Here is a 19,694-nt window from a genome sequence, read left to right on the forward strand (position 1 = left end):
ATAAGCAAACACCCATGTTAAAGCTTTCAGAGCGAGACAGAGGAACATGTTTTACTTACCCAAACTAGTGCTTTCAAAGAACATACTGATGTTACTTAAATCCTTTGTTTTCACTGTGTATTTATGAAGTTAATGACCAAACATAAGCAAGCGAGGGTATAACATCATTTTAAAGGAAATACTGTTTCTAGTGACTAGAACCTTCTAGGGAATTTCACCTAGTTGATGCAAACATGCAGTGCCTCATTTAGGTGAAAAGTATTATAAGATCTTAGAAGACTGAACAACAGACACTACTAACATAGTTTGTGACTATCCTACCCTGAAATAAGTAGATCTACTGCCTCAAACTTCTTCCAGTATTCTGATTTATATAAGGTCTAGATTTATTCACTTCTGATTTATTACACTCACAAACTAGAATTTTTCCCAGTGAAAAATGTAGCTTAATGGCTCCATTACTACAGGGGCTTCTTGAGGTAACACTAACTCAAAAATGAAGACAGTTATACAACTCCAGAATATTTTTTCTCACTCTCCTAACATGATTTTTTCCCGGCTTGCTTTACTGTGAAAACAAGATGAAATATTGGTTCAGGATTACTTTGAAAAGACAGAGATTGTTGTGTAATTAAATACTGTGGTCTTGTCAACATCACTTCTGGCTCAATACTTTCATGCAATTACCTACCCTCCTCTACTGTTGAATCCAGCTGGGTAACTTTGACAGCAAGGCGATCAATTCTGTCTTGAAGAGAATTTGCTCTGATGTAGAAGCTGTTGGCCTCATTAAACAATTCACCAAATATGTCTTCAGCATGTTTGCCTGTGTAAGAAAATAGACAGGGAAATACCTTTGCTAAAGGCTTACAAAACACAAGACAAATGGCTTAAATATCATGAAGTTATTAATAAAACATATTAGCTACAGGATTACAGCAGCACAATTTGTCATAGAGCAAAATTCTGGGCAACAGATTTGTAGGAAAATCTCAAAATACCATAAATGCTGCCTTAAGTCTGTTCTGGACATCCTGGTTAGTCTTCTACTTAAACAGGGAGACTTTCAAATTTTAATCCTTGTGGAGCTGAACTACTGCCAGCTGACACATAACTGATCATTAAAACCTTCCTCTGTGATGAAAACAAAGGCCCAAAGTTATCACTACCCATAAAAGCTTCTGAAGTAAATTTTTACATCTAAAATCTTGCAGTCCATAGTCATTAAGATTTAATTATAAGTACAAGTACAAGCCAACATCAAAATGAAACGGACAAAAACCAGGATCCTCATGCAAGCTTGCCCATTTACCTCTGCAAATCCTCTCTGGATACACGTTCTGTGACTGGAGTTATCTGAGAGGGCAGGCACTGACCCTGTTTACCCACGGCCGGTCTGAACTCGATACGGCACAGAAGAGGAGCCTACAACCTTCCCAGCCTCCCTTTCAGCTGTTCTGTTTTTCTCAGTCACTATGTGTGGATATGTCCAGGTCAGATCAGCAGCTCAGGCCCCACCCTAGAAGTGCTGCCATGGACAGGAGTGCCACATGATAAACCCAACACCCTCTTGGCCCACAGATCCCTGTGCGTGCCCATTCCCTTCCCTTCCTCAAAGTACTATGCACCCTCACCCACAGTCTGACTCTTTTTGCCCCAGCCTGAACCTCTCAACCACTCCAGATCAGAATCCCAAATTTAACACTTTTCCTGCCCAAGAACTTCCCCTAGAAATGTCATATTCCCAAATTCACTGCTCCTGCTCACTCAGCTGACAGTACTGCACCTTCTTGTGTCTCAGTGCCTCCTACCCAGCTACTGCTGCTTCATTGAAGATCTTCCTCTCCACAACTTCTGCAGCCAGCACCCCCCTCAAGACACCCACAAACCATCAGTTTTCCATGGTTCTTAAACAAAAATAGATTTTTAAACCCTACTTCTAAGTTAAACTCATCTTGTTATGACCTGTATAAAGACAAGTCTGAAGAGCTGAAATGGAGGGGAGGGGGTAAAGTGAAACTTCATCTAGTAGCTGGAACAATATGGAATATGCATTAACCACCTAAATGAGAGTCACTTCCAAAAGAACAGCAATTGTTGACATTTTAAGTTGGGTCCTATAACCAACCTTAATATTTTACAAAAAAAAATAAATAACAGACCTGACAAAAATTCGGACAAGATCTCATCCTGTGAACATCTGGAGACCATAATTCAAAGCAAAAAATAGCCACCCTTGGGAAGTCAACAGCATCTGCCCCTTTCTTGGATCATTCACCTGGGAGAACACCACCACTAAAACAGTATCTGAAAGTACTGTTGGTGAATTACAAATTAAAAAAAAAAAAAAATATTGATTGTCTCGCTTTGAGTGGAAGACTTTACCAGTAACAGATTTCTTCACTAAACATAAGATCAGCCAATAACTAACCCAAAATGCTGGGTATTTTGGTGTATCCAAGCTCTGCCTCATCCATATGTGGAAGGTAGAAATGCAAGGTGAGCTGCCTACCCGCTCCTAATCCCCAGCCCTCCAAAGCAGAACTCGCACAACCACACAACAGGTGAGGGTGAAAATCACCTATTCCATCTGCTCAAGGCATAGCCAGGTGGAGCAGGTTCCCCAGGACTCCATCCAGTTGGGTTTTGAATACATGCAAGGATGGAGGCTCCACAACTTCTCCAGGCAACCCGTGCCAGTGTCCAACCACCTGCACACTAAAAGTGTTCCTAAGCGCTTCCCAGCAGCCAGGTGAGATTCAATTATAATCCCCATTTGATTTAGTTGCTGCAAATGAAGAGGTTATTCCAAGCTATAGAACAAATAAGCTTTTCAACTCTGCAGCTAAATAAAGCAGGTTATTACATTCTTCAGCCACCAGTACTCAGAGCTCAAAACATCAATAAAGTTTAATGGACATTAGTCAATGTAAGGAGCTCAGCCTGCTGAGGGAGAACTGCCACATTCTAGGATCAAACAACACTCCTAGAGAAGTCAAGCAGACAAGTGCTTGCCAGTTATCTTTCAGGAGGCAAAATAAGTCAAAGTTGATTTATGGGAACATATTTATTTTAATATTGAACTCAATTTTTTTTTTTTTTTAAACACTTGCTACTTTAAAACAAGTGAAAGACAGGTTGTAAATCTCCTGTCAGCAAATACAGTGACATGGTAAAGCAATATTGGAACACGTTACTCTGATTAATGTGATGCACTAGGTTGTAAAAATAAAGTAATACTTCCGTAGTGTTTTCTATATTACCATTTTTAATTAGATTTTTAACAATAACAGAGAAAGAAGCAGAAAAAAAAAATCTCTGAAGTTACAAGCACGTAGCTTTCAACTTAAGAGCTGATTTCAGTACTTTAAGACAGCCATTTAAAAACACAAGGTGCTTCCCAACATACAAGCAAACCGAAATAGTCGTCTTGAAAACAAACAAAAACAACAACAAACACAAAGGAATTCTGCAAGTCTGTCATTCTAAGGCTCCCTCCAACCACAGAAGTAGTTGATGGGAAATTCACTCATGAGGCTGCTTCACCAAATCCCCACTCCCCACAGGTTTTGATGTCAATTAACAGAAGTGCCTCTTTCTAGCATTTCCCCAAGTCATCTTCACAGAGCAGATTATTTGCTCACAAAATAAAGTTCCAAGCATTGCAAGACACTTCTGGAGACTGGTAGTTCACAAATCATTGAAATCATAATACCTCTGCCCAAGTTCTGCAAGCAATTACATGAAACACCATCTTGCTACATCAGCTTATAACATCTCTAGCAGAGAGCAGACACCACCTCAATTAATTGATTTTCACATACCACACAAAAAAGTGTGCATTAACACATTAAATATGTTGTCCCAAAGGTATCCTTTGTCAGCAGTCAAAACGCTCAGTGCTGTAACAGAAGAGGAATCCAACAATGACACTAGCTTGTCTGAGGACCAGAAACCCAGCAGTGTTCATTGCTTTGGCTAGTTTCCTTTCACATATTTGAGCCTAAAAAGTACAACTTCCCTTTGCATTCCTTGTTCCACAGCACAAGTTCACGGAAAAACACGTTCAAGTTAATAGAAAGATGTACAGTGCATTAAAAGGGTAAGAATTTTCCACACCTTGAACGTGCATTACCAAGGAGAAAAGGTAAAGAATGACATAACCCAGCATTTGGCTGTTAGTTCTAAAAAGACACCGAAAGACACTATGGCCACCCCAAAGGGAGCCAGCGCTGCACCTCGGGGTCCTGGGGAAAGAATGAAACATCCCACAGAACGAGCCGGTGTTTTGTAAGTTGGAATTCACCCAGGACATGATCATTTTATCACAGCATGGAGCAGAAAACAGTGATTCCATCCACCCATTTGTAATTGGATTAATTAACATTATAATCATGCTTCCCTCCTCCCCAAACCTTTTTTTTTTAATAAGCAGAAGCAGTAGGCTGTTACTGACCAGCTCTTGATTCTCATCTGCCTCCTCATAGCACTTCCACACTATACTCAATGCCAAAAAAAGTTAACTTCCTAACTCAACCTGATTTAGCAGTGCTAAGAGCAGAGCCACACAAAGCTGGATGCCGTGTGCCTGTGTGCAAACCAGGGAACCTCCGAGGCAATTCACCCAAGAAAATACTAGGAGACAAGTGGGTGGACATTGCTCTCTGAGGGAAAGAAAAGGTCTTCCAAGTCCTACTCTTTCCAGGTCCCTTCCCAAGTGGGAACACTTCCTCTATTTTATGTTGCACAACAAAGAACATCCAGTATCACTTGCACATGGATCAAAGAAACTAGATCTGTAGTCATGTACAGATGGTTTATACACATGTAGAAATAAGATTTCAGCCTGACAGGCAGTATCTGAATGAACAGAAAAGCCAAAGATAAAAAAAATAAAAAAATATTTAAAGACTCACAGAAAGGGAAAGTTGAAAAGCAGTAATGCAACTTGAAACACTAAGTATCATAGGCTGCAGACTGAAATTTAGTTAAGAAAAACTAAATAAAGGAGTATATATACAGTTTAATAAAATAGTCTTCAACAACAATTCTCTGTAATTCATTATTTCTTCCCCATAGATAAACACATGCAAAACTCAGGAACAAAACCATGGTACAACAGATCCTGCTGCAGAGAGCAGCTTTTTTCTCTGGCTGGAATTCTGCAGCCATCACACCAAACTCCACTGCCAAAAGTAAGGGAATCTTTTGTGGAAGCTTTCTTCAAAGCCTTTGCTCCACAACTGTGTTTACTAGCTAAAGCAGCACTGTACTTACAGGTACAGGCTGTAAATGCTCCCAGTCCTCCCCTGGTAGATTCTCTCCTTCCAAGAGGAGGCAAATCCCCTAGTCAAGCCTAATATAAAAGTGCACAGTTTCATACAGAACGCTGCTCACTCTGCCTGTGCTCCAAGCCAGCTGGCTGCAAACCCACATCTGAAGACATAATAGAAAAAAGCTCCAGTCAGAGCACATTCCTTTTGGATAGGAACTTATTCATGTCTCCCGAAAAGAGCAGAGGCAGAAGGAAGCCAAATTTGTACTCAACAGCACAAATCTGCCAGTTTTTAAAACCCACACTGAACTTGCAGTGCAACATTAAAAACCAGACCTGTACCTGCTCTCTCCATGCCTCAAGCTGTGGGAACACCAAGCAGCTCTGACACTGTCAGCAGGACATGCTGCATTAGCTCCAGCACAGCATTTCTCTGTGATCAATTCCTTGCTCCCAGTTGGCTTGAAACACAGGCAAAACAAATGCTGTTTGAGGAAAAAGCCCTCTGCAAACATGATGGATTTTAGACTGTGGACAAGTGTGGTGGCAGAATTTACTCATTAAATACTATGTGTTCATCTGTTAAAACAAAGGACACATCATTTATTTGCATAATCTTTAACTTGACACTAATAAAGTACTTTAGGGACATCTACAGAGACATCTGATGACCCGAGAAATCCTCAAAGGGAAAACTGCACGATACGTATTGTGTAAGTAGCCAGTTCGTCAGCAACAATCATAAGAGGATCTGAATACACAGTGTAACAGGCCGATTAGCCCCAAGATCAAATCCAGAGAAATGAAAGCTGGACATTCCTAGCAAGTCAGACAAATGAAAAGTGTATTATCCACACTTTGGCAATCATTGTACAATAGCAAAATGAGGTCTTATCAGATATCCTTGAATGTAATTAGGAGACATTAGCCATTCTTCTCAATTTTCTGAAACTTAAGGATGTCAATACTGAGCAACTGCCTGATAAAACAGTAAATGAAAGTCAATGACAATGCAAATATAAATGCAGTATAAATAACATTAGATACTAAATTGGCAGCCATTGCTCAAGAAAGATCAGAGAATCACTTGGAAACTTCTTTGAAAATACTAGTAGCAATCAAAATTTTACAAAATTCTTTGGGGATTTAATGATAAAACAGAAGTAGTCTGTTTTGACTACGGTCTGAAGTCCTCAATGCTTCAAGAAGATGCCATGATACTCTAAGTTACATATCCAAAGCAGAAATAACAATGATCAGAAATGCAAAATTGTTTCTATCAAAAAAGAGTATAACAGATCAGCAAACTGCAACCTGGAAAAGCTATCACTAGAAGAACATAATAAAGATCTAATAACATCACAGATGATTATGGAAACACATGAGATGGAATCGCCTTTCATTTTTTTACCGTAGCTTAAGAACCAGAAGGTATCAAAAGGAAGAAACAGATCAACTTCCATTGCAGGTCTGCCATTCTGCCACAGGTCATTAGGCAAGAAAACAGTGCAATCCCTATTTGAATACATCTAAGCAATTCCACAGGTGACAGGTTTATAAATACTCATTACATAGGATGATTCAGTGGACCTCCAGCTTGGAAAATCCCTAAATCACCGACTACTTGAAAGGGGAACATGCTGTGTTTCTTGCATTCTTTCCCTAATCATAGGCTATTTCCTGTCATCACAAATTGAACATCGGACTTAGTGGGACCCGTCATCTGAACTCCATACAGACTTTCTTACATTCTTAAACCATTTCCATTTACAAAGTGAAGAAACTGATGAAGCGATGATTTCTTTTCTCAGACCAGAGTTATCAGCACAAACAACAGCTGCTGATTGTTAAACACTCTCTGAAGAAATTTATTTTTTATTCACTCTCTGAAAAAAATTTATTTTCTTACTCATTAAGAAATATTATTCTCCTTGGAAGTACTCCAGGCACACTTGTAGAATTGCTAGTTGTGGTGTCAACTGACAGGTGTCCTGCGTAGGCCTCAACAGTAGCCCACAGGTTTGTTAGTGAATGCCTTTTTTTGGATGTATGTGCTTAATTTCATTCATATGAATTGATGACACACATATACAAGGAAAAGGCTTAAGAAACATTAGCACTTCAAGACAAATTGCAGTTTCAGTTAAATGTATCATGTGATTCCACAAAGCAGAAGAGTTTGCTGGCTTCAATCTTACACAACTGAAGGCCAACAATAGCTCAAGCACTAGCCTTGTTTCTTACACCAGTTTCCTTACAAAACCTCCTTACAAAAACTCCTGGTTATCTATGCCATAATTTTTTGTTAGTTGTTGTTTGGGGTTTGCTTGTTGTTGTTTTGATTGGGGTTTGGGTGGTGGTTGCTGTTGCTTTGGTTTGGGGAGGGGAGGAGGGTGTTTGTTTTACACTTGTAAGTCTTAGAGAGGCTCTGCTTGTATAAACTTCAAAATACAGAAGAGCATAAAAGCAATAAACTAGCACACCCTGGCAGCCAAGAGGGCTAACCGTGGGCTGCATCAAGCACTGTATTGCCAGCCGGTCAAGAGAAGTCACTGTCCCGCTCCACTCTGCACACCATGAATTTGGAGGTTGTCCTATGCAGGGACACAAGGTGAACTCAGTCTCGTGGGTCCCTTCCAACTCAGGGCATTCTATGATTACATTCTTATAGTAGGTAAGTGGCAACATTCTGTATCGTAATTTTGCTATTTAGAACGAACCATCTTAAAGCTTTTAATTTATTCAGTTTTTCATTGGGAATCAAATACTTGCACAAAGTTACAGATACATACTTAAGCTGCTTAGCTGGCGTATGATGGCAGCAAGGGTACTATTCGTTACACATTCCAGTTCGCTCGTAATTCCCTCTGGCAGGGCTCCTCGGCAGAGATGCCGTGGTTCAATGTTCCTCTTCACCAAAGGCATGGCTCACAACCTGGAATTTACAGAAAAAAATGTGTGTTATATCTACAGTGAAAATAACACTGTGCAGCACATATTCAGTTTCTCCTACAAAAATACACATCACCTTTCTTCTTTTAAAACACTTGCTTCAGCCTTCCTGCCATAAGATACTGTACAACTCCTACCAATGCACAGGAGCCATGCTCTCAAGCCACAACACGACAAGAGCACTGCAGATAAGCACAGAGGATACAGACCAGGTAAATAACGTGCATCAAATCCAGGCAAAAAGTGTAGTATTTCCTGTCTACCCAGACCCATGCTCCAGCATCAGAATCACTGGACTTTAGTGCACGTGTGCCCTTATAAAAAACTTGGCAGTCCCCACGGGAAAGGCAGCAGCAATCACTGTCTGGGGCGAACTGCCCGCCAATGCACTGCCCGTGAATTACGTCGGACACTGACCTATCCCAGCTTCCATGGGTTTGCAGCTGAAATTATAAACTCATGGGACAAATGAGGGCAAGGGCCCCACAGAAACGGGCTGGTGAGAATGAAGAAGAAGCTGCAATGTGAGGAAGAAGGCATTCTTCCACAGATGGTGCTGAATGACAATCTGAAAGAGGTTAAGAGCAGGTATTGAACAGCTTTTGGGAGCATGCCAGATGCGGGAAGACATTTATCCGAGAAAACAAAGGCTGTCAGAACTGCTTATCTTGGAAACATAGAAGAAACTAGGATGGGGAAAACAAATACAAAAAGAGGTCTCAAAGCATCACAAAAAGGCCCAATGGCACAGAAAACACTGTCGTGCGGGGAACAGCTTTGAAAGCGAGGATGCCCAAGTGGGACAGAGTTCCCCCAAAAAGGAAATGAGAGCACATAACATCAAAAGTTCATACACAGTTTTCTTTAAAATGTCATTAATACAATTCTGAGTCAATTTGATCAGCTTTTTTGAACACTGACAATTCAACGTCCATGCATTACTTATGAATATTGCATTTAAAGAAAATGTGGCAGCAAAATTTTCTGGAATGTGAAGTTAGTGTTATCAAGGGCATAGGTTCATTTGGAAAAGACTTAAAAGGAAAACTTCTTTTTTTATTGTACTAAAGCAATTTAAGTAACCTTCCCATTTCTCTAATGAAAATCACATTAGTAAATTAAAAAGATCTTTTTCCTTTTTAAATGTTGCATAGTAATTTTTGTAATGACTTCCCCTCAAGGTTTAAAATATTTCCATCTCAAGAACATTTCTAAAAAATTAACAACTTCAGTAATTAGCAAAAAGCAAGTTATTTAACTGTGAAGGGATTTCAGAACAGGCCAGGAAGAAAGAGGCTCATGACAGAATTGTAAGTAGCAGTCTTGAACCACATTTTAGATCTATCTTAATATGAGGCAGTTTATTTGAATATATCAGAATTTCAGGCCAGTCGATTTTGCTAAATTTTAAACAATTCAGAGATAAGAAAGGAACAATTTTTATTTTATATTAGACCAAAAAGCTTTTTGTTTCTGTTCTAGGCTTCTGTATTCCTCAACAGATGCATTTCAAAATATTACTTAATATTCAGTGCAGTCAGATTTCTGAACTTGATCCAAAATAGGTAAAAACTGGAAATGAGTCATTATTAAGAGCATTCTAGCAACATCACATCGTAAACAAGCTAACACACTGCAACTATGAAAGAAAAGTCATTATGAGGAATTATTTCACTGTGTAGTAAAATGTTCATTAACATAATTAATAATAAGTAAATTAATAGAAGCCTAAATCAGTGCTAAGGCAGCCAACTCCAAATCTTAGTAGAATTCCAATACCCACTCTACAATTTTTGTGTTTCTCTGTAACATTAACAACACTGTCCTACAAACTAAAGGCATAAGGACTCCCTATAAACGTGACAACAGAATTCCTGAGATATTGGTGGGTGATTAGACATCTCAGAAAATCACCTTTCATTGCAACTAATTTTTTACGAGCAATTCATCAGTAATACACTCTGGTGAACCAAGCAATCATTCTACTGGGTTTGGGGTTGGTTTGCTTTTTTGATAGCATTACTGAGAATATATTTTACTACAACACATGTTTATACTCTCAATCTCTTTTTTTTTTTGTTTTTTAACCCATCTTACTTAAATTCTTACATAAAAAGTCCAGAATAGCAGCAGAATGAAGCCTGGTTTCCCAAGGCTTTCTGTCTAGCATTCTCAGAGGTGGCTCCTCTCCCACTTTTTGCAGTTCACCCAACTTTTCCCCACACAACGTGCTGGGGCCAGTCGGAAGGTGCCTGCACACTGCCCGCTACCCCTTCAAACACCTACCACATCGAGAGTTAGCAAAATGCCTTTCACCAGGAGCACTAATTTAAGTCCCTTCTCCACATCATGTTCTTCCTTGCCTATAAAAGCTAATTTGAAGAAAACACACAACTGCAGTTTGAGTTTTTCATCTTCTCATCAATTCTTCATGAAATGGTCCAATGTACTCAAGAGCTAGCAGGGGAGAGACAGACCGACCCAAGACATCCCATTTCTTTAGCGAGCAGGCTAAAACACACAGCAGCACTGAGGGTGAGGGGGAAAAAACAAGTTTAATTTTTTAATGCATTGTTTAAATTATTTATCCACATCATTACGCTGTGAAGTTTAATTTCAAAAGGTAAACTGAACACTGATGAATAAATATGCAACAGATTAAGCAATGCATTAACTGTTCCTGATCAGCGAAATAAAAGGCCTGCAACTGCAATTATAGGTTTATTATAATTTAAAACCTTCAACTATCTGAATCAAACACTTACAGACTATTCAGCTACTAGCCCATTAGTAACTAAAAAAGCTCTTACTATGTATCCTTGCCACTGAAGCACTACCACCCTTTTCTTCACCACACACAACTCAACAGTTAGACAAACTGAACCTTTCATAAAGAAAATTCATGAGAAGTGAGGCTAAAATCTTTTCAAAATAAATGTAGCAGGAGGTTAAACAAGAAAGCAAGACAAAATAAGCCTCTGAATTACAATGACTTCATCAGGCTCAGCCAGGCTGGGGGTTAGTGTGTTACCAGCTGCAGAAAAATAGTTTGCCATGGCCATTCCACTGCCTTCCACTGTCATCTTCCACGCTTCAGTCCCAGCTTATTACCTGACAAGATATTAATTGTGATATTCTGCCACTGTGTTAAATGCATCAGCATTTGGTAAACCATATTTAACCTCTGTGTTGTAAAATTGAGTAACAACTACTTATTGCTCCTATTCCCAAATAAACGGAAAACATAAGGCAAATAAGTTGTTACTATTTTCAAAAGTTGCATCAGTTCAGAATATTGGGACCAATCATAGTTGATCATCTTCTCACATATATTCCACTCCACTCCGCACTGGTGGGGCACCACCTTGAATCCCGTGTTCAGTTTTGGGTCCCTCATCATAAGGAGGATGTTGAAACACTAGAGAGAGTGCAGAGGAGGAGACAAAGCTGGTGAGGGGCCTGGAGCACAAGTCTGATGAGGAGCAGCTGAGGGAACTGGGGCTGTTCAGCCTGGAGAAAAGGAGGCTGAGGGGAGACCTTATCGCTGTCTACAACTACCTGAAAGGAGGTTGTAGCATGGAGGGTGTTGGTCTCTTCTCCCAAGTAACAAGTGATAGGCAAGAGGAAATGGCCTCAAGTTGTGCCAGGGGAGGTTTAGACTGGATATGAGGAAAAATTTCTTCACAGAAAGAGTTGTCAGGCATTGGAACAGGCTGCCCAGGGAAGTGGTGCAATAGCCATCCCTGGAAGTGTTTAAAAGGTGTGTAGACGAGGTTCTTAGGGACATGGTTTAGTGCTAGAGTTAGGTTAGGTTATGGTTGGACTCAATGATCCTGAGGGTCTCTTCCAACAGAAATGACTCTATGATTCTACATTTCACCCCAGTTCAGTAAGCAATACAGCCATAGACACACAACTAGGACAAGTAGGTCCAACCCCGCTCCCTGCATGGAGCCACCTACGCCTGGCACAGCTGGCTCGAAAACACCAGCTGCATCTGACAGGAGATGAAGGATCCAGAACAATGCTACACTGCCTGTGTATAACTGACTGCACCAGAAATGCACAAAACATTAGTATCAGACCAGAAAAATGGAAGTAGGCATCAAAGGGAGACACAGAAAATGAAGAGGGTGAGATGTGGCTCAACATCTTATTGAATCTACACATGCGCTGGACACAGACCAGACACAACCCCTGGCTGGACTGAGCTCTGACCAGAGCACAGACCCTGCTCTCCAAACCCAACAGGCATCAACAACAGTACCCTTAACTCGATTTCCACACATATTCTGAAGGGACAGGACATCAGAAGCGTAAATTAGCTTAGATCAGTCCATTAAAAATTCACATTAGGTGTGCTCTCTCTGTGCTTTTGCTGCCCTTTTTCTTCTTTTTTTTGCTCTCATAACAACTTGCATGACCACCTTACGTTTTAAAATTAGAAGGCACTTATCTAGCAGTTATCACTGTAGAGGTAAGTGGGGCACAGAAACCGACAGCAGGAGCATTTCTGCTTTTCTTTTCACACTTTTCCTGCGGTTGTGGCAGTTTTGCTCCAGGTCAGCTCAGAGCACCTTCCTCTGGATAACAGCCGTTCAACTGCATGTAAGAAGTTGGACATTGCCTTGGCAAGCCAGATTTAAGGAAAAAAAAAAAAAACAAGTAGAAAGCAGATGTACAGTAACAAACATGAAAGATGACAAACACAATGTACAATCTTTCCAAACAACATCAGAACATGGCTATTATAAGTGGCAAGCTGAGTTTTCAAGTATTTGAGCAACTGGCAAAACCTCAAAGCAACAGCTGTTCCCCAAACCTGCCTTTTGCCCTTTCACATCCCCAAAAAGGCACTGTAATTACACCAGCGCTAAAAATATGTAGCTGAATTTCATGGTTCTTACAATATTGAAGTTCTTTATATATTCACTGATACCACAAAATGAATGCCAATACAGCCTCTCTTACTTGTCAATGCTTATTACATTTTCTCAAAGACATTGTTCAATGCTTATTTTTAAACTCTTAAGAGGTTTCTTCTTATATCCTCTAGTAAAATAAAACAAAGTGCAAGATTTTTACCATGAAAAAGAGCTTTCCACACATACATCCTAAATTCTCCCTGAATATATCCTATTATTTTCAGAGAGCTTTAGAGCTTTTCATTGACAAATCTCACAGACTTCTATAAAAAGAGGCAACTACCATAATTCTCCTTCTATGGAGAAGAAAAACAAGAGATGGATTGAATATACAGCTTGTCGTAAGTGATGTACCAGATGGGATTCCATTCAAAATTAAGCACCTGAATTTGTATGACTACATGTACATGAGCTCAATGTCTGTGTCCCTCTTGAGAGCCCAGCAAGCTAGTAAATCACTTCACTTATTGATAGACAGACCTAAGAATGATATGGTAAGCTCAAATACCTCATGTGTAAACTGTGTATACAACCACCTCTATTTCAATGTCTGAATCTAGACCTGAAATTCACCTGGCCAAAACCAGAGAAATATTGCCAATTTTCTGCGACAAGGTTACCCTGCCTCCTGATCACGCTGTCTCTCTGCCTAGGGCATTTCAATATTTAAAGTCTTTGCATACAGTTAAGTTTTCAGTACATAATGCCCTAACACTCAATTGAACAGCTGAATTTCCACTTCTGAATAGCACACAATGTGGCGACATTGTCCATTTTTCTATTTGAGGTTGTATCTCTAGGTAGCCTGCAACTGCCCCAACTTCAAAATGTATGTATGTACTAAATCGGAAGAGAAGGGAGGATAGAAGACATCACAGACTTCCCTGGTCCTCCAAAGGCCACTCATCCTTCACTACCAGACACAAAGAAAGGACTCCGTGGATGGCAGACAGCACTATCCTCTTACCTGCAGAGAAGGAAAGGAATGGAATACAGGTGCCTTTTGTGCACATCCCTTTCTGTCTTTTCTTTGTCCTAAGTGACTGGGAACCCAATGTTTGTGAAGCTTTCCTATTTATCATTGTGAACGTCATTTACCTCTCTATCAGTAATGACAAGTTAAAAACAAACAAACTGCAACTAGCATATCATCTGGAAAACATTATTTTAAGTTCATGATTTGTTTGCCATTTAGGTATACTTTTCAAAGTTAGTTTGTTTTTAAACTGGCTTAATTTTAACCAGAGTTTGAATCAACATTTTGCATACTGCAAAAGAATATACAATACTCAGCCAGCAGTTACTGTATTACACTGCTCCAATGCCCCAGAATTATTTTATATTTATAAAAGAGCATCTAACAAGACTTCTTTTCAATACTGTCTTCTAGTTATTCTAGTTCTATCAAGTATGCAATTCCTTTCAGCCACATAACTACAGAATAAATACCAAAACAAAATAAACCTCTACTAAACATCACAATTATACTTTCTAAGTACTCTTATCAGAGCTATCCCAATCTGAGGGACAAACAAGGTATTTATTAGTTAATACACAGTTGTTACATATTTCCCCAGATTTTTAACGCAACTCTCTTGATGTTGATAATAAGTTTGCTGAAGTAAGGGCAGCCTTTTGTTAGAAGTATGCACAAAGTCTAATAGAATTCCGTTCCTTAACGATAACTAAAAATCTATAATAATTTTCTTTATCTGCAAACCACATCTTTCAACAAGACAATACATGTAAAGTGAAATGCCTAGAAAAAGCTCAGCTCAAAAGAATAGCTAAAGTTTAGGATATAGTCAACTCTACCAAAGTAATTTCCACAGATTTTCCTCCTGACTGCCAGACCCACATGAAAGCCACGACAGACAGGGTAGGAATGAAAACAGGTTTCTTCTTTTTAGCACCAGATCACCATTTCTGATCTTCCTCTCACGTCACACCAATAAGTATTAGTGATGATGAAACGGGCACAGAAATCCCTAAAGCAATTTTGTTTCTTTAATACAGCTCTTACTCTAATGTCTGTTGCAATGAGCTATTTTTGAAGTTTCACCTTCAAAAGGACTGCTTTTTTTGTTTGGTTGGTTTTTATTTTTATTATTATTTGGCTGGGGTTTTGTCTATGCTGAGTTCTTCAGGGCAGATTTTATGGTCCAGTAATATTATGAAGGAAATCAAGACATGAATCAATGACAAGAGAAAGGACAACAGGGGAGGGGATGGTGTTTGGTTTTGTTTATTTACAGCCCAAATACATTTTATGTACTTGAGTTTCCCTAGACAACCCTCCGCATCTCCAGAAACTCCATAAGAAGTAGAACAAAAATTATGAGTTGGTGGTTACCTCTGCTAACACTGTGGTCCTGCAACACAAAAAGTTTACAGGACCATGGAAAGGTGAACATATTAATTCAAAAATCTCCTCTAATTAAAAGGTTGGGAGAGAAAAAAATGAACTGTTCTCCACAGCACTGATCATTTACATTTACAATTACACTGAATTTATTTATCAGAATTTCACACTAACATTAACTATAAACAAGCATACACAAGATGACATTCACTAACACGGGGGAAAACAAGTCCTGAGAACAATTTAACCTGAAATTAAGTAGCCATTCTTTCCATGGAAGTCTAGACTGTAATAGAGAAAATATTTTAAAATACTATCAACAACTGTGGAGACATGTTAGAAATTTGTCTTATTTTCTCTAAAGCTTGCTAGATGATTTTTTTTTTTTTTTTGCCTTTGTTCTGTAACTCCATCTTTGCGTTACCTGTTTGCATTACTGTGGTTCAAGAAAGTATTTGTGCATCCGCGATGCTGTAACAGTGCCAAAGGTCTCATCGCTTTCCACTTAAGCATTGTGTCTAAGTTCACCACCTGGTAAATGTGCTACAATGAACACGACTGAGGGACCTCTAAGTTTTTGCTTTCATTTTTTTCTTCCCAATAGAAATTAAATACTCCAAAACTACAATCCCAGCACTAACTTTTCTCCATCACAATATTTTCCCCTGCAGTTTTTAAGAAAATAAAAATCTTATTATGAAGTACAGCCAGATCATTATAATGTTTCATCTTCTGCTCCAAAATACAGGATCATTTACATGTCATCCAATTAAATGGTTTCACCATTGTTAAAGGAAGAAACATGGATACTTCTTGCTCTCTGCTAACGAAGCAAGTGTACAATCTGTAGCCTGAAGCTACTGCATTGTTTTATCTCCATTTCTGGGTATCTAACTACAGATATTTTCAGGCTCAACTAAAACATATCCATGGAATACAGAGCATATCTATAGGAATATTATATTTCCCTGTATTAAGTTCTCATAATCCAAATTAATGGATTTTGCAATTTATACTCAGAGCATTTTGTCACACTGCCCAATATGCAAAAAACTTTGCCAGTAAATTAGCTTGGATTTTTTTTTTTAATCGCTCCTTCCTGTTTTATAAAAACACAGGAAAACATAGACATACTATATTTTTCATATTCAAGTACTTGAAAAAAAACACTAATATTTACTTAATTTCATCACACTGTTTCTTCACAGCATATACCTTCCCCTGAACATCTGTGAATATCTCTCAGCTAGTTTTAATCTCTCTCTTTTTTTTTATGCTTATCTTCCCTCTGAAAGCCAAGATCTTTGTTTGGTTCTGTTACTTTATTCTAATTCAGCTTCTCACTTAGACTAGCTGCCTGCACTACGGTAATAGTAGTTTCAGGGATCTCATTCTCAAATAGCCTTCTTGAATCTAATGTCAGATTCCCATTCCTTAAAATTCTTTTCATTGAAAGAAACACAAAATAATAGAAGAAAAGCACTGTGGCCCCACTGAAGCCATTTGCTAAGCCTTTAAATAAGATTTCTCCTGCACTAACACACTTATTGTTACTAAGGTATCTATTTGAGAACAGATTTACCTACCGGAAATCTAATACAGGTTCACAGATTGCACAATACAATAGCTCACTGTACTGAATCCAACCACTCTGCCAGCATCGGATCCACCCACCCGTTTCTGCGCATCCTGTACCAGAATACAGATGATCCAGGACACCTTCACACTTGACTGGAGTCCCTCGTTTCTGGGTAAGCTGTCCTTTCTCTAGCCAGAGCTCTGTTCACTAAACAAAAACACTAATCACACTTTCAAAAGAAATAAGGCTAAAGGGTACTAAAGAAATCCAACTCTTTAAACTGGAAGATATTCACATGTGGTATACTTGTTGCTGTTAAAAAAAAAAAAATAATAATAATAAGGGCTAAAAAATAAAAAGGTTTAAAATGGGCTGAAAAACATATACAGAAGATTTTATCCAAATGTGTAAATTTAAATCTGATTTAACACAACAATATTACCCAACACTGTGTTTAAGGGTAAAAGGTGGCTAGTCACATCAACATAGCATGCTAAACAGGAAAAATAAAAGTCGATTTATGCCTGTAGGGGTCCAAGTCCACACTGGCCACCATTAAATGAACTGTTCTACATAAATCATTGTCTTTTCTGTCTTCTTTCCATATCCGTGGGGATAATGTAACCACACACGCAATGACAACTCGCATTGTTGCTTTCTGCTGAATGAACAGTGACCAGTTTAAAGTATCAACAAAAGATGCCGACACGTTAATCTTGTTCTTAGCGCGATGGCTGCTCATCCAGCTCCCCGGCCCTTCCAGATGGCGCGGTGTGAAAGGGATGGTGGGACGGGGAAGAAGGAATATTCCACACTGTTCTGAACATCTGCTCCACCGCGTTTATACATTATAATAAAACAACAAAAACCTTACTGACACTATTAATTCTACTGTTTCAACCTAATACTACTAGGCTAACACCAAATGTAGCGTGTTATATGTGTAGAGGAGAAAGGAAAAATGTATTTTCAAGCCACATAAGAGCATTTGTTCGGTTTTTGCTATCTTAAGAATGGACTTGTTTCAATAAGGAAGTACTTAAGCTGCATTCAGAACACATTTTTCTTTCGTATGACCTTTCTCAAAAGCTGCATTATACTCCCAGAATTTATTATCATACCTTCTCCTATTCAAGCAAACAGAACTGAACTGAGCCACCATTTGTTTCCCTTTAGCTTTGCTTGTTTACTGAAAGTTTACTGAAAAGATAGACACTACACAATTTGTTGAAGCTTGTTTTAATTCTATTGGAACTGTTTTGCACAGCACCTCAAAAATATTTGACTTGTGCATGTACAGAAATAGTGGTAGCTTTTTGGTTTTTAAGCAGAGTAGAAAGAAAGATTCGTATCTTAGTACAGTATACAGTCTACCCCTCAAATAAGATTTACCTTTTAAAAATACCATCTCTTGAAAAGAAGCACTCATCCAGAACAGGGAGAAGGAACTCGGCAGGGAGTTCAAAGGAAGAAGCAGCGCTTTGTCCCACAGCACAGGAAAAAGACTTAGATTGATCATCTCCCCTTTTGTATCATCCTGACATGAGCGAACCATATAGCTGCTGAATTATTCAGCTCTTTCTACTTTGAATAACCAATGCTTACGTGTATAAAAATTTAGAAGTACTGCAACACTAATTGAAAAAGTGGCATCTTATAGAATCTAATTTTGTTTTAGCCTTTAGGACCTAAATGGTAACACTGAGCGAGGATTATAAACTGGATAAGGTCAGGAGGAACAAAATCGCGAAGCAGCAGAGAGATGGTTATAACACCAAGCTAATTAGCTCAGAACAGTCCTCCACTAGCAAGTCAAAATGTTTCCAGGTGTCTTTAAGCTTGGATCTTACCAGATTTGAGCACAGAGTTGGTTGTGTAAGCAGAGCCATGCAGTTCTAACCCTCCATAGCCAAACTCTGCAGCTCAGGTTTCTGAGAAATGTCTACAGGCCACTCTTTGAACAAGCAAATGTACCCCTGTGAAACAGATTAATCTAGCCTTACCATAAATCATGGTTCAAACATCTTGCTGTGCACTTCAAGACTAGTGATTCCCACCTATTTAGTAACTCTTAATTTTTCCAGCATAATAATACCAGAGGGCAATGAAATTAAAAAAAGGCAAAAGCAAGAGAACAGCTACTTAATAAACAGTATTACTTAACCAACTGCACCAGGACATTTCCCACCTATTTCTTTCTTGATCACCACCTGCCTATTCCAGGCTCTTTTTGGACTACAGTCCAAAAAGCATCATTACAAACACAAATTCCTTCTTCATCCATCTGACAATTAAAGAAAGTACAGAGTGGCTTCTCATTTCCCAATTTACTATAAACTACTGAGAGACTATTTCAAGTGCGATTCTTTTAGTGTGGTCTCTTAAATGATGGCCTTAGAGTGCTTACCTTAAATCCATTTGTGATATCTAATACACATTCTTCTAATAGTTCAGAGTTATGAAAAGTCACGTTTTATCTACATATACAAAAATGGAATAATACTGTAATAAAAGAACCATTACCATGTGACGTGTTACACTAAAGACAATTTAATGCTGGAACAATTTGCAACAGAATATTACAAGTCTGCAACCATAGTC

General features: G+C 38.8%; 1 protein-coding gene across 3 annotated transcripts in view; it reads right to left on the reverse strand.

Moving 5' to 3' along the window:
- WASF3 (WASP family member 3) overlaps positions 1 to 19,694 on the reverse strand; it is a 65,887-nt gene that overhangs the window by 19,029 nt on the left and 27,164 nt on the right. For all 3 annotated transcript variants that reach the window (XM_082057204.1, XM_082057203.1, XM_082057205.1), the window contains 2 exons: positions 8,068 to 8,210; positions 692 to 826 (listed from right to left, as the gene is read on the reverse strand). In XM_082057204.1, the coding sequence (XP_081913330.1) occupies positions 692 to 826; positions 8,068 to 8,200 (268 nt within the window). In that variant the 5' untranslated portion in view covers positions 8,201 to 8,210. The remainder of the gene's footprint in view (positions 1 to 691; positions 827 to 8,067; positions 8,211 to 19,694) is intronic.

Source organism: Streptopelia decaocto (genome assembly GCF_964273445.1).
Source record: "Streptopelia decaocto genome assembly, chromosome: 1".
NCBI classification, from domain to species: Eukaryota; Metazoa; Chordata; class Aves; order Columbiformes; family Columbidae; genus Streptopelia; species Streptopelia decaocto.